Below are 22,204 nucleotides of genomic sequence, written 5' to 3'. Positions count from 1 at the left end.
CCTTTTTTTGACGGTTGTATGTTTAGATATTAATTTGAAACATTACCTTTCAATGTGCATGTGCCTCGCAATTATCCGATGGCTACTAAATACATCCCCTCAATGAATTTTTTTTTTTTAAATTCCTTCAATTTAAAGGGGAAAATTTGTAAAAGTAATATTTTTTTTTCAATAAAACTCAACTCAATTGATTCAGACCTTCCGCTTTGGTGTAACGATTTTATAAATTCAACAGCCAAAAATTATACCAGCAAATGTAGGGCCAGGTAATGGTCAAGGCTAATGCGTGACTGTAAACTTTTCCCATCAACTCAAAAAAAAATCCAAACATTTTTAAGTGCCTTTAATAAAACATTTTTTCATTTCAAATTCTAACAGTAGATTACATAGGAAGTGCGCTGCTGATAATATACCCAAAAAGCTAAGAATCCGAACGTGTAGGGACTAAGATCAAACTTCTCGTGGGAAAGATGAACCCTCCACGAGAGTTTTAATCTTTACCTAAATTAAGTCAACTTCTTTAGTTAGAAAAGCTTTAGAATTAGTGTCTCATCAATTTTTTACATTATCATCATTTTCGACAAAGTTGATAATGCGTAATGTTTAGGAAAGCACAAAGATTTATCTCTAGGTTGTTTTAGGTTTTTGGGACCTGACTATGCATTCCTATCATTATGAAATAACTGGCCAATAGAAACTTTCCATCACTTCAATCAGTTAATGTTTGAACTGTGCACGTTCAGAGACTCCTAATCTAACCTAACTCACTTTTTCTTCCTATCTTTTATTTTTGTCAGCTTTTTAAACAGAACCTTTACTAAATATGATTCAGAAACAACTTACTAATCGCTAATGTTAACATGCCGGTGTTATTCACTACAAAAACAATCGCTTGCTCTAAACTATAAGAAATTCAATATGATGCCAATCAATTCATGAAGCACCAATGGAAAAATATAGTGTTTCCATTTTCCAATGACTTAACCCAGAGGCTAGAATCAATATTTAGTGGATCCAAGATTCAGAACCTTAGTGCGTTTGCAAAAACATCAGGTAATCAATCAGTTAAACAGAAGGATGAACGAATGTTTTTATGACTACAAAAAAATTCAAAACTGCAGTACAAGTTGTTTGTTCCAATGCTATTTGAAATATGGTTTCGAGTCCCATTGGAAAATCGTACGACAAAAAACACAAAACTGTCTCTCAAGTCCTAACCCTTGCCCTCTATTTTGGAATTATCTTCAGAACTGCTGCGTTCCTGAGTACGTGTCAAGCTAGGAACAGTTATATAAGAATTGAGACTTACTTTTTTTTAACTCTTTCAGGGTTTTTCGTTCAAGCAAAATAATGCAAATGACTTGTATCAAAAGATAAAAAAAAATTTTAGGCTCCACTGATCGATATTTTGTTTCTTTTCCTGCGTCAACAGGCCGAGTCAAAAGTTTGGATTTTGAAATAAGCATCTACCGAAATCTTTCGGTATTTTTGGAGTAGTGTATAGCATACTTCTTAAAAACGTCCAAGCATTGCTTAGGGTTAGGGTTAAAAGCTATCAAGGAAAACTAGTTCTTCATTATCTATGGGAGTAAATGATGTCATCTTAAGAGGCATCCTGTAGCAGAAACTCACACGCCTGGGGTAGCGAATTCCTGAGTGCCACGTGATTCAGTCAGTATTACTTTACGGCGACGCTTGCGCAGCACAATGATGACAGCGACACAAACAATGGCGTTAGCTACGACTCCACCGACCACCCCAACAGTGACAATATGGACAGGTACAGACGAGTCTTTATCCTCATCAACAACGGTGTTAGCTGATGATAGAAAATAAAACCTCGATTAAAAAAATTAAGTTCAAAAAACTTAATTGAAGCCAACTCATTTGGGTGATTAAATGAAAGGCCGATGTTTGGTTTGCCATCATAGCCCAAATCATGATCCCGAATCCATGGAATAGAGCTGTAGATACAAACCTGGCTTTTCCTCTTCACTAGCATCTACAAATGTGAAAGGACCAGCTCTAATGTAGTATAAGGTTTTCGAAGTCTCTTCCAAAGTACTACGTCTTTTTCGAGCACCGCAAGCGCACATGCACCCAGGAGAACCGTTATAACAAACTTTGGCTGTGACGGTAAATACAACTTTCCCTGTTTGACCAGAGAAACGAAAAGCTTTGAATGAAAATTCGTCTTCATTATCACCATCACAAGAGGAAGGGTCTTCCACGAAACCAACACTTTGTAGGCCGTCATCTGCACAGCTGAATGCAAATAGAAACCTTCTTTAGTGAATCATTCAGAAATCGATTTGTAACCAACTAAAGTCTTATTCCAAAAATATTTCCTTTCCTGAAGCGCTGTGGTTTGAATAGGGAATTATTTGCGACTCAACTTCCCTGCTCACCGAATTCGTTATTGTGAACACCGTGCATTGAGTCTGTGGTCAGTTTCTTACTTTTAACTTCTATTCACAACGAACATGTTCTAACACTCTCCTCATATGGTTATCCTGTTCTCATTTTGAGTTATCTACACGTCACGAACACACATCGCAAAACAGCTTCGCATGTTTGGGCAAAGAAACGGACCACTTTACACACTCATCAGTTATGGTTTCAAAAAGTAAAAGTATCATAAGAGTTCAGTAGAATATCTTGTACATTTAAGAATATGAATACCCATGAATAACAAGGAGATTAATCCTGATATGATAACCGAAAAAATAAAACATAGACACTCAAATTATCGATGAAAACTCACCTCAGTATGTATGTGAGTGATGTTAAAAAGGAAACTGCTTTGAACGGCTATTGATAAAATTTTGGAACTTACCCATTCGTGATCAAAGTTGTCGGTGCCGCTGGGTTACTGGGGTTGTCTTTATCTGCCTTGACAGATACGAAAAATACGGTAAACTTACTGGCGAGAAAACCAGATTCTGAAACCGTCAATTTTCCAGTTAGGTCTGTCCTCAACTTAATTGCCGTGGTACTTCCAGGGTCTATCTTGGTGGCGCCATTAAATAACTCAAAAGTAAAAGACAGTTCACCAGCATCTGGAGAAATTAACCAAGAAAATGCGGAGAACATTTACACCTAAATCCTCAATGAGACGAGGACACATATAACAAAAGCCACAGTTTTTGATTGAGTATTTAAAATAAGGCGGCAACATCATAAAAGCACCTACGAACGAGTAGCCTGCAGTGCAGGCGTCTTGTTAGGGCGAGCTGAACGTTATAAGCGATCGTTTATCCGACCGGTCATAGTTGATTTGGAGTGAGAGTGGACGGTGGAGGTAGGAGGCGGGGGAAGGGCGAGAATCTTCGCAGAGAATTCATTGCCAAGCTCGCGCGGCAATAACTTCAGTGAAAGTTGCTTTGCATTTCGACTCACCTTCACCACTGCCAGTGACTGAATGTTGAGGCAGGAAGCTAGCCTGAAGATTCTCCCTTTGTAAGTTATACGTACACAATATCTGGTAAGAGTGGTCCAGTCGGAAAGTTGGACCACTTCCATCAGCAGTAACATCGACTGAAAAAGTGTAAATAATTTTATCGTTGCTCTGTGCATCTAATGAGGAATGGCAAATACTGCCATCAAACGGCCCGTATTTCACTTTGTCATCTGTAAATGATGGCTGACATCCCGCTGTGCCAACTTTCAGCGACCAAGAAGCTGCATCAGCGTCACTCCAATCAGCGATATCAGGGATGATGAGTGCAAACTCGATATTCGAGCCGTCTCCGCATTTAAGGTCTTCAATGGAAGTTTCAGCTTGTTCATAAGCTGTTAAAAAAAACATTAATAAAGTAAGTTTTTTGTATAATGAAGTACAAGTAAGCTAATTAGTCGGTAAGTCATTCAGTATGTAATTCATCATACTCCGATTGCGTCGTTGTGTGGAGACTGGGAGTATGAAATAAAAAATATAAATTTGCCCAGTCAGTCAACAAAAATTACTTAAACAAAATCGACATGGCTGGGACGTTCTCCACGAAAATTTACTATATCATCTAGCCACAGGAGTACCTCTTAATGTTAATCATGCAGTTAACATAAGAAGCTCTTACCAAAACCCGTGCTTTACCCGAAAAAATTTAAACAAAATGTCATTGAATATCTTTTTGTCGAGAAAGAACAAAGATGATGTTAGCCAATTAAAATCTAGCTTAAGCTATTAAACTGGAGTTCATTTGGCTTAAAGTTATTACAAACAGCAAATGTAATCAGGTGAGTTTAAGAATATGAACTTACAAGGCGCAGGATAAAACGCCAAAAGAACGAGAACGATTGGCAGACAAAATGATTGCTTCATTTTCATTTACTTCACAGTCTCGAAGGATTTTCCGTGGAACTCGCGTGGAATTAATTTCCTGAAAAAGATAAAAGACGTGAGTGGTCTCCGCTGTTTCTCATCTTTTTTCGCGACTCTTCAAACTCGAATAACTGGAAAAAAAATGAAAGGAATCATTTTTCATGATTGAATGTGGCATCAATCCATGGAGGAATCAAAGAAGACAACGAATCGGCAATTATATTTTATCTGGGAAAAAACTCTCGTTGCACTCCCAATCAGTGAATGCTCTCATAACCATGAATAGAATTTCGAACAACAGAAGTTAAGGGTTGAGGTTTAACACGTCTCCATTCTTATTCTAAATCAATAAAGTAAAAAATAGGTAAAGAAAATCTACAGGCACCGTAGCAATTACTCTCTGACTATGCTGGTGTGAACTGTTTGACACAGCAGGAAATCACTATTGAAACAAATGTGCATTATGGTCATTAGCATGCTGTTTCGATGGCAAAGTACCAAAAGCATTCCAGCAAAACCTTGTTATATGATGAAAACCTTATTCTTATCTTTGTCTTTGCAATCGACGAAGGTAAAGTCTAAGCTCAGAGACCCTGACCATCCTGACAGACAACAATTGGTGTTTTCAAACTCATCTAGACCTTTCGATCAAATCTTGGGATGCATTCTTCGATTGTTCTGGGCATTTGATCACGCTTCCTTTCATGCTACATTCAACCGAAATTGACAATCACGACCATGAAAAATTAGCTGCGAGAGTGAAGAATGGTCCTATATCGTTGCGTTTGTAACGACTACATTCCACAAAGTTGTTGAGAATCCTAAGCTTCCGATGTTAAGTATTCCATGCCATATTTCTTCCAATACCAGTCGCACGAGTTTGTGCTTCAAATTTGCATTAGTACGCCTAAATGATGAGGAAAAAATTACGTCTCCTCTAAATTTTTAAACGTGATGGTTTTGATTTTCAGTTACTTCAGTTTAGAACAGATATGTACTTTCTCACTGGTTCTCACAGTTTCTAACTGTCTCACTGGTTGCTCTTTCTTCTAGCTTAGTGAATTAAAGCTTTTTTTTTTGGGAAGGTATTTTGTAATCCGGAGAAAAGTTTCATTCCACGCTTCCATAATCCCTAGCATTAATACGTGGATAATGAAATGATTACCAAGTGGTAGAAAGCCATCTCAGTCGTTCTATCCCTTGTTCCTTAAAATTTTTGAATGCTAAAATCATCGCTGACTAAATCTAAGCAATCTGAAATAACAGTAGAGGACACGCCATAACTGCCTCCCTTCGCCTTCCATACCAATTGTGCTTGCGCCTTTCTTGGTTGAGCAAGCCGCAAAAATAACAGTGAGTAAAGACTTACCAAAGTTTGGAAATGCACTTCTCTTAGAAATTGCTTTTGAAAGAAGAAGTTCGTAAGTTGAAAAACTGAAAAGTAATAGATGCAAGGTCTGCTATCGAAAAGCTACAGCTACCCGTCTCGGAGCGCGGCTGTAAATGACGTAAGACAGCTTGTGCGGACTTATTAACAACTCGAAAGCAAAAGGATAGAGACCTGGTGCTTCACTAGACAGACCCTTGACCGTAACATCTGAGAATAAAAGATGGTCTTCATGCTTGAGGTATTCACTGTAGTAATTAGCTGGGAGCAATTTTCTAACTATCTGCTCCCAAGGTAACTGTTATTTTGATGAACTTTCTCAGAATCACGGCACGATAGAAAATGAGTATGAAAATGATTTATTTAAAGCTGTGGGCTTTCTAAAGTCAATTCCTGCAGATTTGTAATGCCATCTTACCTTTTCAACTTTTCGTGATTGCTCATGAGAGCAGGTGAATGGAACAAAAGGACCACTTTTCACTTCTAGAAACGAAAAAACGTTTGCTATTTCTATTCCTTCCCCGCCTTCAGGGAAATTCCATCACGCGATTCCCAGACTAAATTTTTCTAAAAATAATATAATTTTACAATTCACGAACAGTTGATCAAGAGAGATAAAAATTGGTATTGATATTGCAAAATATATCATGATTTGAAATTTGGGATTGTTAAAATGCTGAAAAGTTTCACAGTAAAAAGAGGAAATAAGTTTCAAAAACGAAGTGAAAAAACCGTGCAAATGGTGTTAAATTCCATAGTTAAAGGAGTTTTATCGTTTATCCAATCAAGAAATGATTAAATAATCGAAAAACGCAACCCCAGAAAATTTTCAATCCACTATACAGGCTTAACAAGAAGGTGTGCTCTTTGGCCTGAGACAGTTGCTAAAAATAGATAGCTATGGCAAACTTATGTAAGAAGAGTCATTCTCAATACCACAAATAGGCAGACAGCAAAAAAATTCACAACACTCCTTTTTTTTTGGTACTACATAGAAACAAAACCAGGTAGAAGTCGTCATTTAGAACCTTTTATTAAAGTCGGCATACGACATGCATAACTTTTCTCATTAGTAAACATTGGGAAGCATCCTGGTGGAGCGAACTTCTGAAGCACGAATCCTTCTGCAAGGGAGGACTCTGGCATCTTTTATATAAGTGCAACTTCACTTGAATGTAGAGGGGCACGTCGGGAAAATGATGGTGTCACATGTTAGACAGAAAGCTTAATTGAGGGGACTCCTCTGAAAAAAAAAGTTATCGAACAATTTTTTTTAACCTCCCTTCTTTAGCAAGTTTTTCCATAGGTAAAAATAAATAATCGTTCCGTGATCGCGGCCCAATGTGAAGCATGGCTGCATTCATGCCCTGAAAAAAAAAACCTAGCCATACCATCAACAAAAACAAAATAGACCATTTCTAAAACGCTTTTGAGAATGCTATGTCTATGTTCATGTAAATGAGCTTCCGGAGACAGGTCCTTGCACGTGGCCTTCTTTTGAAAGGAAGATGTTTCCTTGGAATGTTAAAATGGCTAATTATTAAATAAACAAGTCGTTAATAGAGACTCTGCAAATTGTTTGTTTTATCCGCTAAAATACTAATACACATATTTCTCGCAACTGAGCAAAACTTTTCTTCAATAAGGCAAACTACATAAGTGAAGCAATTCAAACTATATCGTTTTTTTTTTCAGAAGGATGTTTCGGTCTAGATTGGAACCTTTGTGGAACCGCAAGCTTGTTGGGTGTTACGAAACTGTAGATCAGCAGACCGCGGAACCTACGGAACCATTAGTTTTTTATAACAAAAATAATAATAAAATAAACTAATGGCTAAAAATACCTTAAAACTGTTCGAAATTTCCTTGTCGGGTATAAAGAAGATGAAGTTAAAAGAGAAATGAGGTTTTTCTTATCTACCTTGACGTCCAACCACACTTTGTTAAAATGCAAATTTGTTCACGCTGCACAGTAGGTGAAATATAAGGATTTGCACGGAAATGAACATTCTTAACCTTTAAAAGATCTGGAGTAGTTTTGAATAAGGATAAATTTACCCCACTCAAGTGGTTGTTCTTTTGCATCGTGTGAATTTCTTGGGCCGATTTAGGGAGATTTAACTCGCTTTTAGTTCATCTGCATAGCCCTCTACATAATCCTTTCCAAGATATGTCTGATTAACGCCAACCAAACGAATCCACTGGAAGCAAAACGCTGTGAATTCGTGAGTAAGGACAAAATTATTTGAACAGACCTTCCTACTCATTGTTACTCTGAAGTGATCACGATTAATAGATCTAGCCCGCGATAAGATATCTTTCTCACACCGGGGAAGTAGAATGTTAATATTCTAACGTGAGGAAGAATATTTTCCTTTTCTTGGTGCCTTCGATCGCTGTTACAACCCCACACAGCACAATCATCGCCACGAGGATATTTCAACTAATATTTGTGTTAATGAGCTCAGAAATAAGCCAGAAGTAGAATGCACACACTTATTTACTACTGGAAAAGCTTGAATGGGTTATATACTCGCGATTATTACTGAATTTCGAGATATTTCAAGACCTTTAACAGATGTCGATTTCACAATAAACCTTACGCAAGGAGAGAACTTTATCGGTAGATGTTAACACATATGTTATGGTTATTTAAACAAAAACTTACAATTCCTACGTATCAACATTGCTTTAATCCTTTTCTGATAAAACAGCTGCAAAAAAAGCGCTGAACTCTTTCAAAAATCGTTTTTTTTGGACTCTGAAATGACTTTTCGCCATATGTTTCTTTGTAGCAACTTGCAATGTTTGCCCCGTGGCGATCCCAGAACCCTTTGCGCATAGCAGAGGGATCCGATTACTTGCAACTCATTCATTATGCTTCAATTATTAACACTTGGGGTAGGTGACTGCTAATTGCTCCTCACGACATTACGTACCCTTGTACAGTGAATGTCGCCACATTTAATGTTGAACGCCAAGGACAATTAAAACATTTTTTTTTAAGCGATCTTCTTTATATCCGGAAACAAACTTTCGATCAGTTTAACAACCTTTTAGTTTTATGTTTTACTTCATCACTATTATTTTACTAAAAAACATAGTAAATGACGCACGACAGCTTGATCGATCTTATCACCAACTCGAAAACAAAAATGTGGAGACCTAGTGTCTCCACTCAACGGACCCTTGACCGTGACATCTGAGAATAAAAGATGGTCTTCATGCTTGAGGTATTCACTGTAGTCATTGACAGGGAACAATTTTCTAACTATCTGCTGCCAAGGTAACTGTTATTTTAATGAACTTTCTGAGAATCACGGCACGATAGTAATGAGTACGAAAATGATTATTTTAAAGATGTGGGTTTTCTAGAATCGATTTCAACAGAATTGTAATGTCATCTTACCTTTCCAACTTCTCGCGATTGTTCAAGACAGCAGGTAAATTGAACAAAAGGACCACTGTTCCCTTTTAGAAACAAAAAACCTTTTTTTATTCCTATTCACTTCCCTGCCTTCAGGGAAATTCCATTACGTAATTTCTAGACTAGATTTTTCCGAAAGTAATACAGTTTTATAATTCACGAACAGCTGATAAAGAGAAATGAAAATTGATATTGCAGAATATATCATGACTTGAAATTTGGGATTGTTAAAATGCTGAAAAGTTTCGCCGTATAAAGAGGAGATAAGTTTCAAAAAGGAAGTGAAAAAGCCGTACAGATGGTTTTAAATTCCGTAGTTAAAGGGGTTTGTCGTTTATCCAATTAAGAAATGATTAAATAATCAAAAAACGCTACTCTTGAAAATCTTCTCTCGAGTAATCGGCCAATTCATTATGCAGGCTTAACAAGAAAGCGTGCTTTTTGGGCCTGGAGCAGTTGCTAAAAATAGATAGCTAGAGCAAACTTATGTAAGAACAGTCCATCTTAATGCCACAAATAGACAGACAGCTGAAAAAATCACAATACCTCTTTTATTTTGGTACTACATCGAAACGAAACCTGGTAGAAGTCGTAGTTGAAAACCATTTGTTAGAGTAGAAGAGGGACGAAGCATCATGTATCATTTAATTAGTGGACCAAATTAATTGCAGTGTCTCATTGATGAAAAAAAAAAATGAAAATAATACACTGCAAAGACACTGGATTTTGGAACATACTTCCAATTAAAAATAAAAAATAGATGCGATTCCATGTTTTAAATTTCGTAGCTTACGTGTAGCACCAGTTTGAGTCGGTTACATAAGAGGAAATAGCAGAAGACCGGACGAGGAACATACCAATTGAACATACCAAGAACCATATTACTATCTGAAATTTTCTCCTTTCTGGAATAAACGATTCCCTAAAAAGTTTTTCCATAAGTTTACTAAATAACCATTCCGTGATCGCGGCCCAATGTGAAGCTTGGCTCCATTCTCGACAAGAAAAAAAAATCACAGCCATACCGTCAACAAAACAAAATAGAGCGTCAGGTAAAGTGCCATGCCTTTGTTTAAATAACAATTTGTTTATTTTCATGCATATTAGATAGACTTTCCGGAGGCAGGTCCTTGAACTTAGCCTTCCTTTGAAAGGAAGATGTTTCATTGGAATTTTAAAATGGCCAATTATTAAATAAACAAGTCGTTAACAGAGATTCTGCAGATAGTTTGTTTTATCCGCTAGAACACTAACACACATATTTCTCGCAACTAAGCAAAACTTTTCTTAATAAGGCAAACTACGTTGGTGAAGCAATTGAAATTATAACGTATCTTCTTTTTTTAAGAACGGATGTTTCGGTCTAGATTGGAACCTTTGTAGAACCGAAAGCTTGTCGGGTGTTACTAGAGTGTGGATCAGCAGACCGCGGAAGCTCTGGAACGTCCGGTGAAATAAACTAAAAGCGAAAAATACCTTAACACTGTTCGAAATTTCCTTATCGGGTAAAAAGTAAATAACGTTAAAAGAGAAATGTTGTTTATTTTTATTTACCTTGACGTCCAACCACAGAACACTCAAGCTCGCACGTACGTGAGCCTTTGTAAATATGCAAATATGTTTATGCTGCACAGTAGCTGAAATATAAGGATTTGAACGGAAATGAATATTCTCAACCTGCAAAAGATCTGGACTAGTTTTGAATAAGGATCAATTTACGCCACTCAAGTGCTTGTTCTTTTGCATCGTGTGAATTTCTTGAGCTGATTTGGGGAAATTTAACTCGCATTTAGTTCATCTGCTTAGCCCTCTACATAATCTTTTCCTAGATGTCTGTGAGAAGGGCCAACCAAACGAATCCACTGGAAGCAAAACGCTGTGAACGTCCCGATCAACTCCAAATTCTACAGGTATCTAACCGAAGTCACGTGTAATTGTGATCATCATGTATTAAAAAAAAAAATGAAACGCCTACGGTACTAAACACGAGAAGAAAAACACATACTGAAGAACGAAAACTTACAAATAAACTCACAATAAATGAAAAATGGTTAGCTTTACAGGGAAAAAAACCACGCTGCTTCTTAAAAAGTGTATAGGAAAAAATTGACCCACAGCACTAAATTTATACACAAAAAGCGTCAAATATCGAATATCATAGTACCCAAACCATTATAGCTCTCCGTTCATTTTGCCTAACAATTTCTTTGTCACTGATAGATCCTGTCCATAATGGTGGAATGAAGGATACAACACTAGTTGGTAACATTCCTACGAATAATTTGACAGTGTTTCAGTGTTTGTTATGACTCCATGTGATCTTTTGGCTTAAAGGATCTTTCGGTTTTTGTATGTAAAGTTCAAGACAGTCAATTATTATTCTTACATTCTTAAATTTTTTAACCTTTCTGAAAGATATTTTTGTAATTCTGGTCTTGAGAGAGAATTGTTATCCATATAATGTAAATCCTGGATACTTGAGACGAATTAAAGCCAAAAAAAAGCTAGGAAATTGACATCGACTCCTTCTCTTGTCCTCACTAAGGTGAGAAATTTGATGAAATTTTGGTGTTCTTACTACCAGCCAGAGCCGCATTTCAGTGAGCTTTGGGTCTAAAAATTCAAAAACTAAATCAAGCCTAGACGTATTTGCACGTGTGTAACGATAAAAGTTCTTAGAAAAAGTTGCCTGGTCAATGAAATATTGTCTCTTCTTATTCACTTTACTTGGACACACTGTCTGTGTAACTAATTCAGCAAGAAAACTAGCTTCAGCATTTGCAGGGAAGCTGAGGCTACATAATCTAATTTACTGTTTTCTTTTGATAAATTCTTGTCCTCCAAAAGGGCCTCATTTTCAACTGGAACTTCATTTTCTTTACTAGTTCGCTTTCTCTTCCTTGACCGCCTTAGTTTGATCTGTGTAGATCGGATTTAAGGGGAGGTCTTTTAGTTCTACTCTCACATTCGTAACCTTGCATGTACAACGTTAAGTTCTATAACCTTGTGCAAAATGATTTGAACAGACCTTCGTACTCATTATTACCCTGACGTGGTCACAATTAATAGATCTAGCCCACGACAAGACATCTTTCATACTCTGGGGGTAGTAGAATCTTAATATTCCAACGTGATAAAGAATACTTTGCCTTTCTGGGTACCTTCGATCGCTGTTACAACCCCACACAGCACAATGATCGCCACGAGGCATATTTCCAATAATATTTGTGTTTACGAGCTCAGAAATAAGCCAGAAGTGGACTGCACACACTTATTTACAACTGAAAAAGGTTGAATTGGTTACATACTTGCGAGTATTGCTTAATTTCGATATATTTCAAGACCATTACGAGATGTAGATTTCACAATAAACATTACGCAAGGAGAGAACTTTACCGGTAGATTTTAACGCATATTTCATGGTTATTTAGACAAAAACTTACACTTCCCACGTATAAACATTGCTTTAATCCTTTTCTGATAAAACGGCTGTAAAAAAGCACTGAATTCTCTCAAAGATCTTTTTTTTTGGACTCTGAAATGACTTTCCGCCATAGATTTCTTTATAACAACTTGCAATGTTTGCCCCGTGGCGATCTCAGAACCCATTGCGCTTAGTAAAGGGCTCTGATTATTGGCAACTAATTCGTTATGGTTCAGTTATTAACACTCGGGGTAGGTGACTGCTATTTGCTCCTTATGACATTACACACGGGCCCTTGTACGGTGAATGTCGCCAAAGTTAAAGTTGGACGTCAAGGACAATTAAAACATATTTTTCATTTAAAGTGATCTTCTTTATACCCGAAGACGAACTTACGAACAGTCTTAAGATCTTTTTAGTTTTATGTTTTATTTCATTACTATCATTTTACAAAAGAATATAGGGTTCCGCAGGTTCCGCGGTCCACTGAACATCCAAGTTTGTCAAGTAATGCGAAATATGTATTCGCGAATATACAGACTAAATTAACTTAGAGCCGGGCTGCTGAATGCTTTTTGAATGACTCCGTGTGGTGCCTTGAAAGTCTTGTTGTAACAGATTCATTTTCAAATTATGTCAAAGCAAAATAAAGTAATAAAGGCACCCTTTGAAATATTCAAACTTTCATAATAGCTTAGAAAAAGGGGACAACTTAACAGCTATGGTGGAAATTAGATGTGTTCGCCGATATCAAGAGAAGAGACTAGAAAAGCCAGAGGCTGAGTTAAGTTACTTGCTAACTAGCTCACAGGTGGCCTATGGTTAAAAATTTTCCAACAGTAATTATTCACTTTAATTGCTTTCACCTTGCTCCTTTAGGACCTTATGTTTGCTGCAATTAGATTACAAATAAATTACACCTAGAAAAAGATGTTTTTCGTCCTGTCACGAGCGTGGGACAAAAAAAAAGTTCCGAGTCCCCATGTGGAATCGAACCTAAGACCTCCGGAGCCCCAGAGACGCTAATGTGCGCGAGGTCTATTACGAAGTTCATATGACACGCGTCCTGCATACTGCTGGGATCAGTAATGTCGATAGCGTCATGTTTGTAAATTATGCTTAGTTTGTCAAACGTATCGCTTTACTTTAGAAGGTTTCGCAATTGCCTAGAACACTCCAAGGAAGAAAATTAATGGAAAAAGGGCTACTGAGCAAAGGAAACGCCATCTGAAAGATAAATCTAGATATTGCAGAGTCAAAGTGTTGTTGTGAAAGAATTGCCTCCAGCTCATTAAGAGGGTAGAGGCATGTATTAAACTGAGAATGCTATTTAAAACTTTGTTATCTCCCTCTTTCTCAAATTAAAGGCCTTCCTAACTTTGAATTCATATTTATCGTGTTTACTATATTATTATCCCATGACTTAAGCTCAATATGAAGTATGGTCTCACAGCTAACCTCACGCAAACATGTCCACCCAATGTTATAATAATAACAAAAGATGAAACGTCTCCTTTGATATGAAAATGAGTTGTTTCCAGTCAATTGTCAAGCAAACAGACTCTGAATGTTTTAGCCTCTTATGCGGGCAAGATTGTATTTCTGGAATTTGAGATAAGTTATTGAGAGATAAGTAGGTCATTCATTAAAGAGCATAGAGTTCCTTTGCAACCTAGACCATTTGTTTGTAGTGAGTTTTCATATCAGAGATGTCAAAACGTGGATTTTTGACAATTGTTGAATTGCCTAGTTTGGTTCCAAAAATGCTCAATTTTCGTGATGAGCAGGATCATTTTAAAATTGCCTAGAGGCATGATTTCATGATGATGGCAGCCTTTCTCTGCAACTTTTCAAACGCACGTACACCACAGCCAAGGTTAGATTTTGTAAAAGGCACAAAAAGAACCGAACCCAACAGAGCAACGGCTTTTTTAGATTTTTATGAGCACGTTTCGTCTCTATTTGAGTTTGTCCAAAACCGTAGTTTTGTGCCGAGAGTTTGCCGTAATTAGAACGTGAATGAATAAAATTCGATCGCTACTAAATACAACAGGATAGCTTTTCAACTGAAAATATATTCTCAGAATTCTATCAGACGTATCAGTAACATAGGAGCTTGAAAATAAAACGACTACAAGCTTTCGATGTTCGACGAAGGAGCTCGAGGTCTATTTTGTTTTCCTTCCTTCTGTACACTCAGCGCTCACAAAATTGCTAATCCTATAAGAACAGAATGAAGGAATTTTCTCACATTGGAACCTAGTACATGCATAACTTTTCTCATTACTAAACATTGGGTAGCATCCTGGTGGAGCTAACTTCTGAAGCACGAATCCTTCTGCAAGAGGGGACTCTGGCATCTTTTATATTAGTGCAACTTCGCCTGAATGTAGAGGGGCACGTCGGGAAAATGATGGTGTCACATGTTAGACAGAAAGCTTAATTTAGATGATTCCTCGGAAAAAAGAGTAATCGAACAATTTTTTTTAAATTTCCTTACATGTTCCTCAGCGATGTCTGTTTCGAAAAATACAAAAAAAAAGACAGGTCACCGTGCCTGTTTCAGGGATATGATGGGCCAAAATTACCCCATTTATGCTTGTACTGACACTAATCACGTGCGTCATTTCATCGTTTGGGGTACATTTTGCGGTAACGGAGGCCAAGGTTCCTAAAGTAACACTCGAAAAAGAACTTGATAGGTATAGAAAGTCTCGAGCGTATGAAACAATATGATATATCATTTGTGGAAAAATCACGTCTAGACGACAAAAACGTTTCTCGAGTCGTTGCTTTCAAGGTCATAATTTGCATCCTCGAGAAATGGAGTTCGTGCATGCATTACGCTATATCTCTTTTTCCCTTCGTTGAATTTCTTTTTTGTTTCTTCAGTTTAAAGGGGATAATTTGTAAACTAGATTGTGCAATAAAAAAATGTGGGTCACCGCGCTTAGCTTGTTCAAGAGTTTAAGACCATTTTACCTCCTTACCTATTCCATTGACTGAAAAACAATATCGTGTTCTCGGAATGCGTGCGCTTATTCGCCTGATTACGTGATTTTTATGCGCAGTACAGGATGTGTAGTGCAATACTGAGGAATCACTCTGACTAAGAATCTTAACAAATTTAAAAGGGTCATCCAAAGAATGCACCTCAGTTTATTGAGTGTGAATTATTTCATTCAAATAATTAAAGTATTGATTAGTTATATAACTATATTAACACCTTTCCTTCTTTTTCTGTTCAATTTTCAGTTTCGTTAACTTTTTTATTGTTTGGGAGGAATCCCCAGTCAAGAACTTTAGTAGTAACGTAGGTATCCTCCATAAATATTTTCGATAAAGACTTTTACTTTTGATTTTTATCCGCGCTTATAACATCATCTGAATGTCATATCGCCGAAAGGTGGCCTAAAGCACGGTAAGGTTCAAAACGCGCCATGAAAACTTTTCCAAGAGGATTAGAATAAAATCCTACCTGATAAGGAATACCAAAATGATTCATTTGACACTTGATACAACTTAGAACCCGGGTTCCAAACCAATGTGGTTGCCGTAAGGACTTCTGAGATTAAAGGTGGATTTATTCAGGAAGTTGCCGTCAAAAAGGAAACTGGTCAGTTAAAACGCTGAAAGGGAATTATACCAGTTATGCAAACGACTGCCATCTGAAAGCTATTGACAATCTTATCTGTTACTACCGAGAAACAACTTGATCGAACTAAAAAATGTTGTTATCTGGCCAGAAAAACAACCAATAAAAAGAAAATAGTTCACTCATGTCCCGTTTATCACTGACATTATAAGCAGAATACGGCCATCTGAATACCCTTAACTCTTTCTATGTGACGTAGGAGACATTCGTTCGCTTCAAAGACTATGAACAAAAAGCTCATACCGCAAGTTCTCTAGGCGAACTCCAAAAAAAGGGGAACAGATGCATAAGAGCCTTAATCTGTTGAAGGAGACGATAAAAAAGCAAGTTAAGGGAACCGCTACAGGATAAAAGTATATCTCGTTAAAATGAAGCGTAAACGTGAATCCAAGAGGCTCCCCTAACTCAATTGATCCAGACGTTCCGCTTTGGTGTAATGATTTTATAAATTCAACAGCTAAAGATTATACCAGCAAATTTAGGCCAGGTAATGGTCAAGGCTAATGCATGACTCTGAAGTTTTCCCAGCGCCTTGAAAAAAAATATTTATTCATTTCAAATTCTAAGAGCAGGTTACATAGGAAGCGCGCTGCTGAATATATACCCAAAAACCTAGGAATCCGAATACCTATGTATTAAGATCCAACTTCTCGTTGGAAAGATGAACTCTCCCACAACAGATTTGATCTTTATCTAAATTAACCTTTGCTTTCTATCTTCTATTTTTGTCAGCTTTTTTAACCAGAACCTTTATGAACTATGATTCAAAAATGAGTCACTAATCGCTAACGTTCAAACGCCACTATTATTCACTTAAAAAATTATTGCTTGCTCTGAAATCTAAGAAATACAATATGATGCTAAGCAATTCATGACACGCTCAGTGGAAAATTGAAGTGTTTCCATTTGCAAATGACGTAACCTAGAACCTAGAATCAATATTCAGTGGATCCAAGATTCAGAAACTTAATGCGATCGCAAAAACATAAGAGTATCGACCAGTTAAACAGACTGATGACCGAATATTTTTATGACTGCAAAAAAAGTCAAAACTGCAGTACAAGTTGTTTTTTCCTGTGCTTTCTGAAATATGGTTTCGAGTCCTACTGGAAAATCGCACGAGAAAAAAACACAAAACTGTCTCTCAACCCTTGCCTTCTATTTTTGGGGTTTTCTTCAGAATTGTTGCGTGAAACAGTTTTGTAAGAATTGAGATTTACTTTTTTTAACTCCTTCATGGTCTTTCCTTCAAGCAAAACGATGCCAATGACTTGTATCAAAAGATGAGAAGTTATGGGCTCCACTGATATCTTGTTTTTTCTCCTGCGTCAACAGGCTGGGTCAAAAGTTTGGAATTTTACATCAGCATCCCTGTAATCCTTTCGGTGTTTTTGGAGAAGTATAGGATTCTTCCAAAAAACGTCCTAGCATTGTTAATATATTTTCATCTACGAGATTACAAAACTAAAAAGCTATCAAGGAAAACTAGTTCTTCATTATCTACGTGATTAAATAATGCCATATTAGGAGGCATTCCTGTAGCAGAAACTCACACGCCTGGAGTAGCGAACTCGTGAGTGCCACGTGATTCGGTCAGTGTTACATTATGGTGACGCTTGCGCAGCACAATGATGACAGCGACACAAACAATGGTGACAGCCACGACTCCACCGACCACTCCAACAGTGACAACATGAACAGGTACAGAAGAGCCTTTATCCTCATCAAAAATGGTGTCAACTGACGATATAAAATAAAACCCCGAGGAAAAAAATAAGTTCAATTCTTTTTGTTAAAAAATACGATTGTCTTGGTTCAAAAAGGGAGCTTGATTTGTATTTTCTTTAAATATTGAAGCCAAATCAATTAGGTGATTAAATGAAAGGCTCATGTTTTGTTTGCCATCATAGCCCAAATCATGATAAAGAAATTATATTTCCTCGAAGGGAAGGTACTTACCTGACGGGAAGATGTAGTTCTTCGGAGACTACGCGCAATACAAGAGCAGAGCACGGCCGTGCGCGATCTGGGTACCACAATTTAAAAGTTCAAGGCGTTCCTAGCTTCCTCTGAGAGAGTAGCGCAAAGGTCACGAATGTCAGTAACAGGGAGGGGAGGAATAGAAATTGACTTTGGTTGGGGAACCGTATTGCGCATATCAGTCTCCAAGGGAGTTCGAAGAACTACATCTCCCCGTCAGGTAAGTACCTTCCCTTCGGGGAAATATAATTTCTTCTTCACTCCCTCGTCGACTGATACTTGCAATACTAGAGCAGACTATAAGGGTTAATGGCATGAAATACCATAATCCAGAACATAAACAAGGTTTAATAACATTTTTAAACTTGAAAACTACAAATTTCCACTGTAAGAACCTACAAAGGACTACAATCTAGTGAAACCCTAAAGCAGGGGATCACAGTCAAAGCTATGAAATAGAAACGATACTGAATGTGTTCCGACACTAGACTAATAATGATAAACTCTGATAAGAAACTAAGGCCCCAAACGGAAAGATAAAAATGGGGCACCTACAGGAAATTAGCTGGCTCATGGTAAAGACTTAACATGTTCCCTGAGGGTAGTTACTCAGGCAAAGCAGCAAGAACAGCCCTTGCAAACTCCCCTCTGTCGGGTGATCGCAGGTAAAACCGCTTGAATGTCTCAAATAAGGACCAATGCCTGCTAGCTGCATAGCTTTCCTCAGCCATCTTGACATAGTCTGACTTGAGATGGGCTTAAAAGGTCTAACGAATGAGATCAGGAGGCGAGAAGATTGCCTTCTTTTCTCCGTCCTGGATCGATACTCCTGTAAAGCTCTAACCACACAAATCTTAGGATTGTCTGGGTAAGCAAGCAAATAAATCTTCCTGGTAGGGTGACCAGGCCTTGAAACTTCCGTGTGTTTAGCCAAATTGAATTCCCAAGAGTAACTCTTGATTGAGGCAAAGGCCAAATCTAGTTTAACCAACTCATGTGCACGAGCCGAAGACGTCAAAGCTAGTAAAGCTTCTAACTTGAGGGATAGCATTTTAAGCGTAAGATCACTAGAGGGATCTAGGGTTGCCAGAAACTCAAGCAAGCCTTTAACATTCCAAGTTGAACTCAAACGAGGTGTTGGCGGTTTCATGCGAAAAATATCCTTCATAAAACGAGATACTACTGGCACACCGGCAGATGTCCTTGTGAGATAGCAGACTTATAGACTGCCAGAGTCCTATATTCTAGAGACCGACTTGTCACTAACTCTGTCAAGAAGGTCAGCACATCTGTGACTTGTGCTGAAAAGGGGCAAAACCCCTTGAAAGAACATTAATGGGACCACGCCCGCCATGGAGCTTGGTAACGTTTCTTGGTTGACTGGGACCATGATGCAAGAAGAACGTTAGTCACTTCCTCAGGGAAACCTGCGGTTTGGTAGGCTGACCCGATATCGGCCATACAGTCAGGTGGAGAGTTCGCCACAGAGGGTGAACTGCCTCTTGGCCGAAAGGCAGTGACAGTAGAGACTTCTCCTTGGGTAGGGGGTATGGTCTGTCCGTCAGCATCAGCTAAATCTGAGCGTACCATGGCTGACCCGGCCAATTCGGGGCAACTAGAAGAGCCGTTGCCTCGTCATCACGCACTTTCTGGAGGATTCGAGGCAGAAGCACCACTGGTGGGTGAATGAAACTCGTCCACTGATTTTAGTCTAGTTGAAAGGCATCCACTGCTTTAGCACCCGGGTCTGGTTTCCGGGACATATGAAGAGGCAGCTGATGGTTTAGACGTGACGCAAAGAGGTCTACCTCGGGAACATAGAAGTGACGAATTATGTCCTGGAAGACTTCTTTCCGCAGCATTCACTCTGTTCGTGTGAGAACTCCCGTAAAGCTGTGTCTGCCTCCACATTCAACACCCCTGGTAGATGACGGGCTGTTACCCACAGACCCCTTGTCAACAGGAAAGACCACAGTTCCAAGGCCAGTAGGGACAGAGAAGGGGATTGAGTGCCCCCCTCCTGTTCACATATGCAACCGCCGTAGTATTGTCCATCTCCAGAAGAATATGCTGTGGAGGAGAGGGATCCAGTGTCTGGGGTGGTAACTTCATGCCCTCTCTCAGGATTGACTTCAAGGTGAGGGTGGCTGCCTTGAGCTCTAAGCCATTGATGTGTTGTTCTGCCTTTCCCACACTCCAGCGTCCCCCGGTTGTCCTGCCATTGCAGGTCGCTCCCCAGCCCAGCAAAGATGCATCGGTCCTGATGGTAAGGTCGAAGGGGGGTAGGGTGATGTCCTGACGGGTGCGAGAGTGTGGACTCGACGACACCCACCACCTCAGGTTCTGTAATGTAAAGTTGCTACCCACAGACCTGTCTGTGCCGCATGGCTCTTGCGGCCCGGCGGGCTTGACAGCTCTCCCAGAGATGTTGACTCAGACTCTAGCATCGTCTGGCATGCTTCTTGTATCCGATCGATCTGCTCGTCTGGCAGGGAAATCGACATGCAGGTCGTGTCCAACACTGCACCCAGAAAGACTAGGCGATGGGTGGGTTCCGGTGAGCATTTCTCGAGTTTTGCTATAAATCCGAGGCCGGACAAAAGCCTCCTCACATAATTGAAGATCTCGGTCAATCGGTCCTTCTGATGGTGAATCAGCAGAAGGACTTCCAAGTAAACTACTGTTCGTATTCCCTCTGAGCGCAGTCTCACTATGATAGGACGGAGGATTCTGGTGAAGACGCGGGGAGCCAGTGAAAGGCCGAAAGGAAGGCAACAAAATTCGTATGTTCTTCCCTCGTGGTAGAACCGAAGATATTTCCTTGACTCTGGATGAATCGGAACAGCCTTTGCAATAGACTCTTCTATCCGCTTGTCCAACTCCGGTGACGCGACTTCCGCCGTATGGATCGGAGTCGACTTACTCACATTGTCCTAGAGGACAATAGAGGCGGTCAGTGACACATGCCTTTAGCTTAAATTAATGTCGTCGGTTCGATGGAGAACCAGCGAAAACATCCCGCTCAATTCGCTGGAAAAAACGAGCATCCTCTATCGAAAATACGATAAACATTAAGACTTAAATGCAACTTACATTTTCTGATGTAGAATCCTGCACAATGAATCCAAAAGAAAGAAAACGCCGTATAAATAATTCATAAAACGAAAGATGTGGTCGACCGTAGCACGCCACGAACGAAAGAGGAAGCTAGGAACGTCTTGAACTTTTGAATTGTGGTACCCAGACCGTGCGCGGCCGCGCTCTGCTCTAGTATTGCAAGTATCAGTCGACGAGGGAGTGAAGAAGAATCCACTGAACAGAGGAGTAGATACAAACCTTACTCTTCCCCTTCACCAGCGTCTACAAATGTGAAAGGACTAGCTCTGATGTAGTATAAGGTTTTTGAGGTCTCTTCCAAAGTACTACGTCTTTTTCGAGAACCGCAAGTGCACCCGCACCCAGGATAACCGTCATAACAAACTTAAGCTGTGACAGTAAATACAACTTTCTCATTCACCGTTTGACCAGAGGGACGAAAAGCTTGAAATGGAAAGTAGTCTTCATTATCACCATTACAGGAGGAAGGGTCATCCACCAAGGATATTTTGTCATTTTCCGCACAGCTGAATGTAAATAGAAACCTCCCTTAAGTGAATCATTTATAAATAAATTTGTAATCAACTTAAGTATCATTTCAAAATACCTTTCCTTTCCTGAAGCGCTTCGGTGTGAATAGGGAACTATTTGCGACTCAACCTCCCTGCTTACCAAATTCGCAATTGCGGACACTGTGTACTGAATCTGTGATCAGTTTCTTAATTACTTTTATCTTCTATTCACAGTGACCACGTTCTAACGCCCTCCTTATATGGTTATCCAGTTCTCATTTTGAGTCGTCTACACGTCACGTACACACATATTCTAATAAACAGCTTTGCATGAGAAAAGGACCAGTTTACACACTTATCAGTTATGGTTTAAAACAGCAAAAGCATCATGAGAGTTTAGTA

At 38.8% G+C, this 22,204-nt stretch overlaps 2 protein-coding genes and 1 pseudogene across 2 annotated transcripts in view; all 3 read right to left on the bottom strand.

Moving 5' to 3' along the window:
• LOC113684228 (uncharacterized) overlaps positions 1-11,369 on the bottom strand; it is a 31,227-nt gene extending 19,858 nt beyond the window's left edge. The window contains exons 1-2 of the mRNA XM_089183562.1: positions 11,300-11,369; positions 10,690-10,772 (exon numbers count right to left, since the gene is read on the bottom strand). The gene's annotated coding sequence lies outside the window, so the exon portion shown is untranslated. The remainder of the gene's footprint in view (positions 1-10,689; positions 10,773-11,299) is intronic.
• On the bottom strand, positions 1,629-4,321 carry LOC149039662 (uncharacterized). The gene is made up of 5 exons (XM_089183059.1): positions 4,261-4,321; positions 3,400-3,792; positions 2,837-3,059; positions 1,979-2,265; positions 1,629-1,819 (listed from the first exon to the last, which is right to left on the bottom strand). The coding sequence occupies exons 1-5, from the start codon at positions 4,319-4,321 to the stop codon at positions 1,629-1,631; spliced, it is 1,155 nt and encodes a 384-aa protein (XP_089039185.1).
• Positions 11,370-18,777: 7,408 nt separating the features above from the next.
• On the bottom strand, positions 18,778-19,784 carry LOC149039661 (uncharacterized; annotated as a pseudogene).
• Positions 19,785-22,204: the final 2,420 nt, after the last annotated feature.

Source organism: Pocillopora damicornis, chromosome 9 (genome assembly GCF_964200805.1).
Source record: "Pocillopora damicornis chromosome 9, jaPocDami1.2, whole genome shotgun sequence".
Classification (NCBI taxonomy): Eukaryota; Metazoa; Cnidaria; class Anthozoa; order Scleractinia; family Pocilloporidae; genus Pocillopora; species Pocillopora damicornis.
The sequence above is the reverse complement of the archived record's forward strand: the minus strand, read 5'-3'. Positions and strand labels throughout refer to the sequence as shown.

What these genes read in the sequence shown, in the direction of transcription:
- LOC149039662 (XM_089183059.1), bottom strand. Translation starts at nt 4,321, where the DNA reads ATGAAGCAATCATTTTGTCTGCCAATCGTTCTCGTTCTTTTGGCGTTT. An exon ending in AGTCACTGGCAGTGGTGAAG is followed by an intron (nt 3,060 to 3,399) that starts GTGAGTCGAAAT and finishes TAATTTCTCCAG; the next exon opens with ATGCTGGTGAACTGTCTTTT. An exon ending in ACAACTTTGATCACGAATGG is followed by an intron (nt 2,266 to 2,836) that starts GTAAGTTCCAAA and finishes ATTTGCATTCAG; the next exon opens with CTGTGCAGATGACGGCCTAC.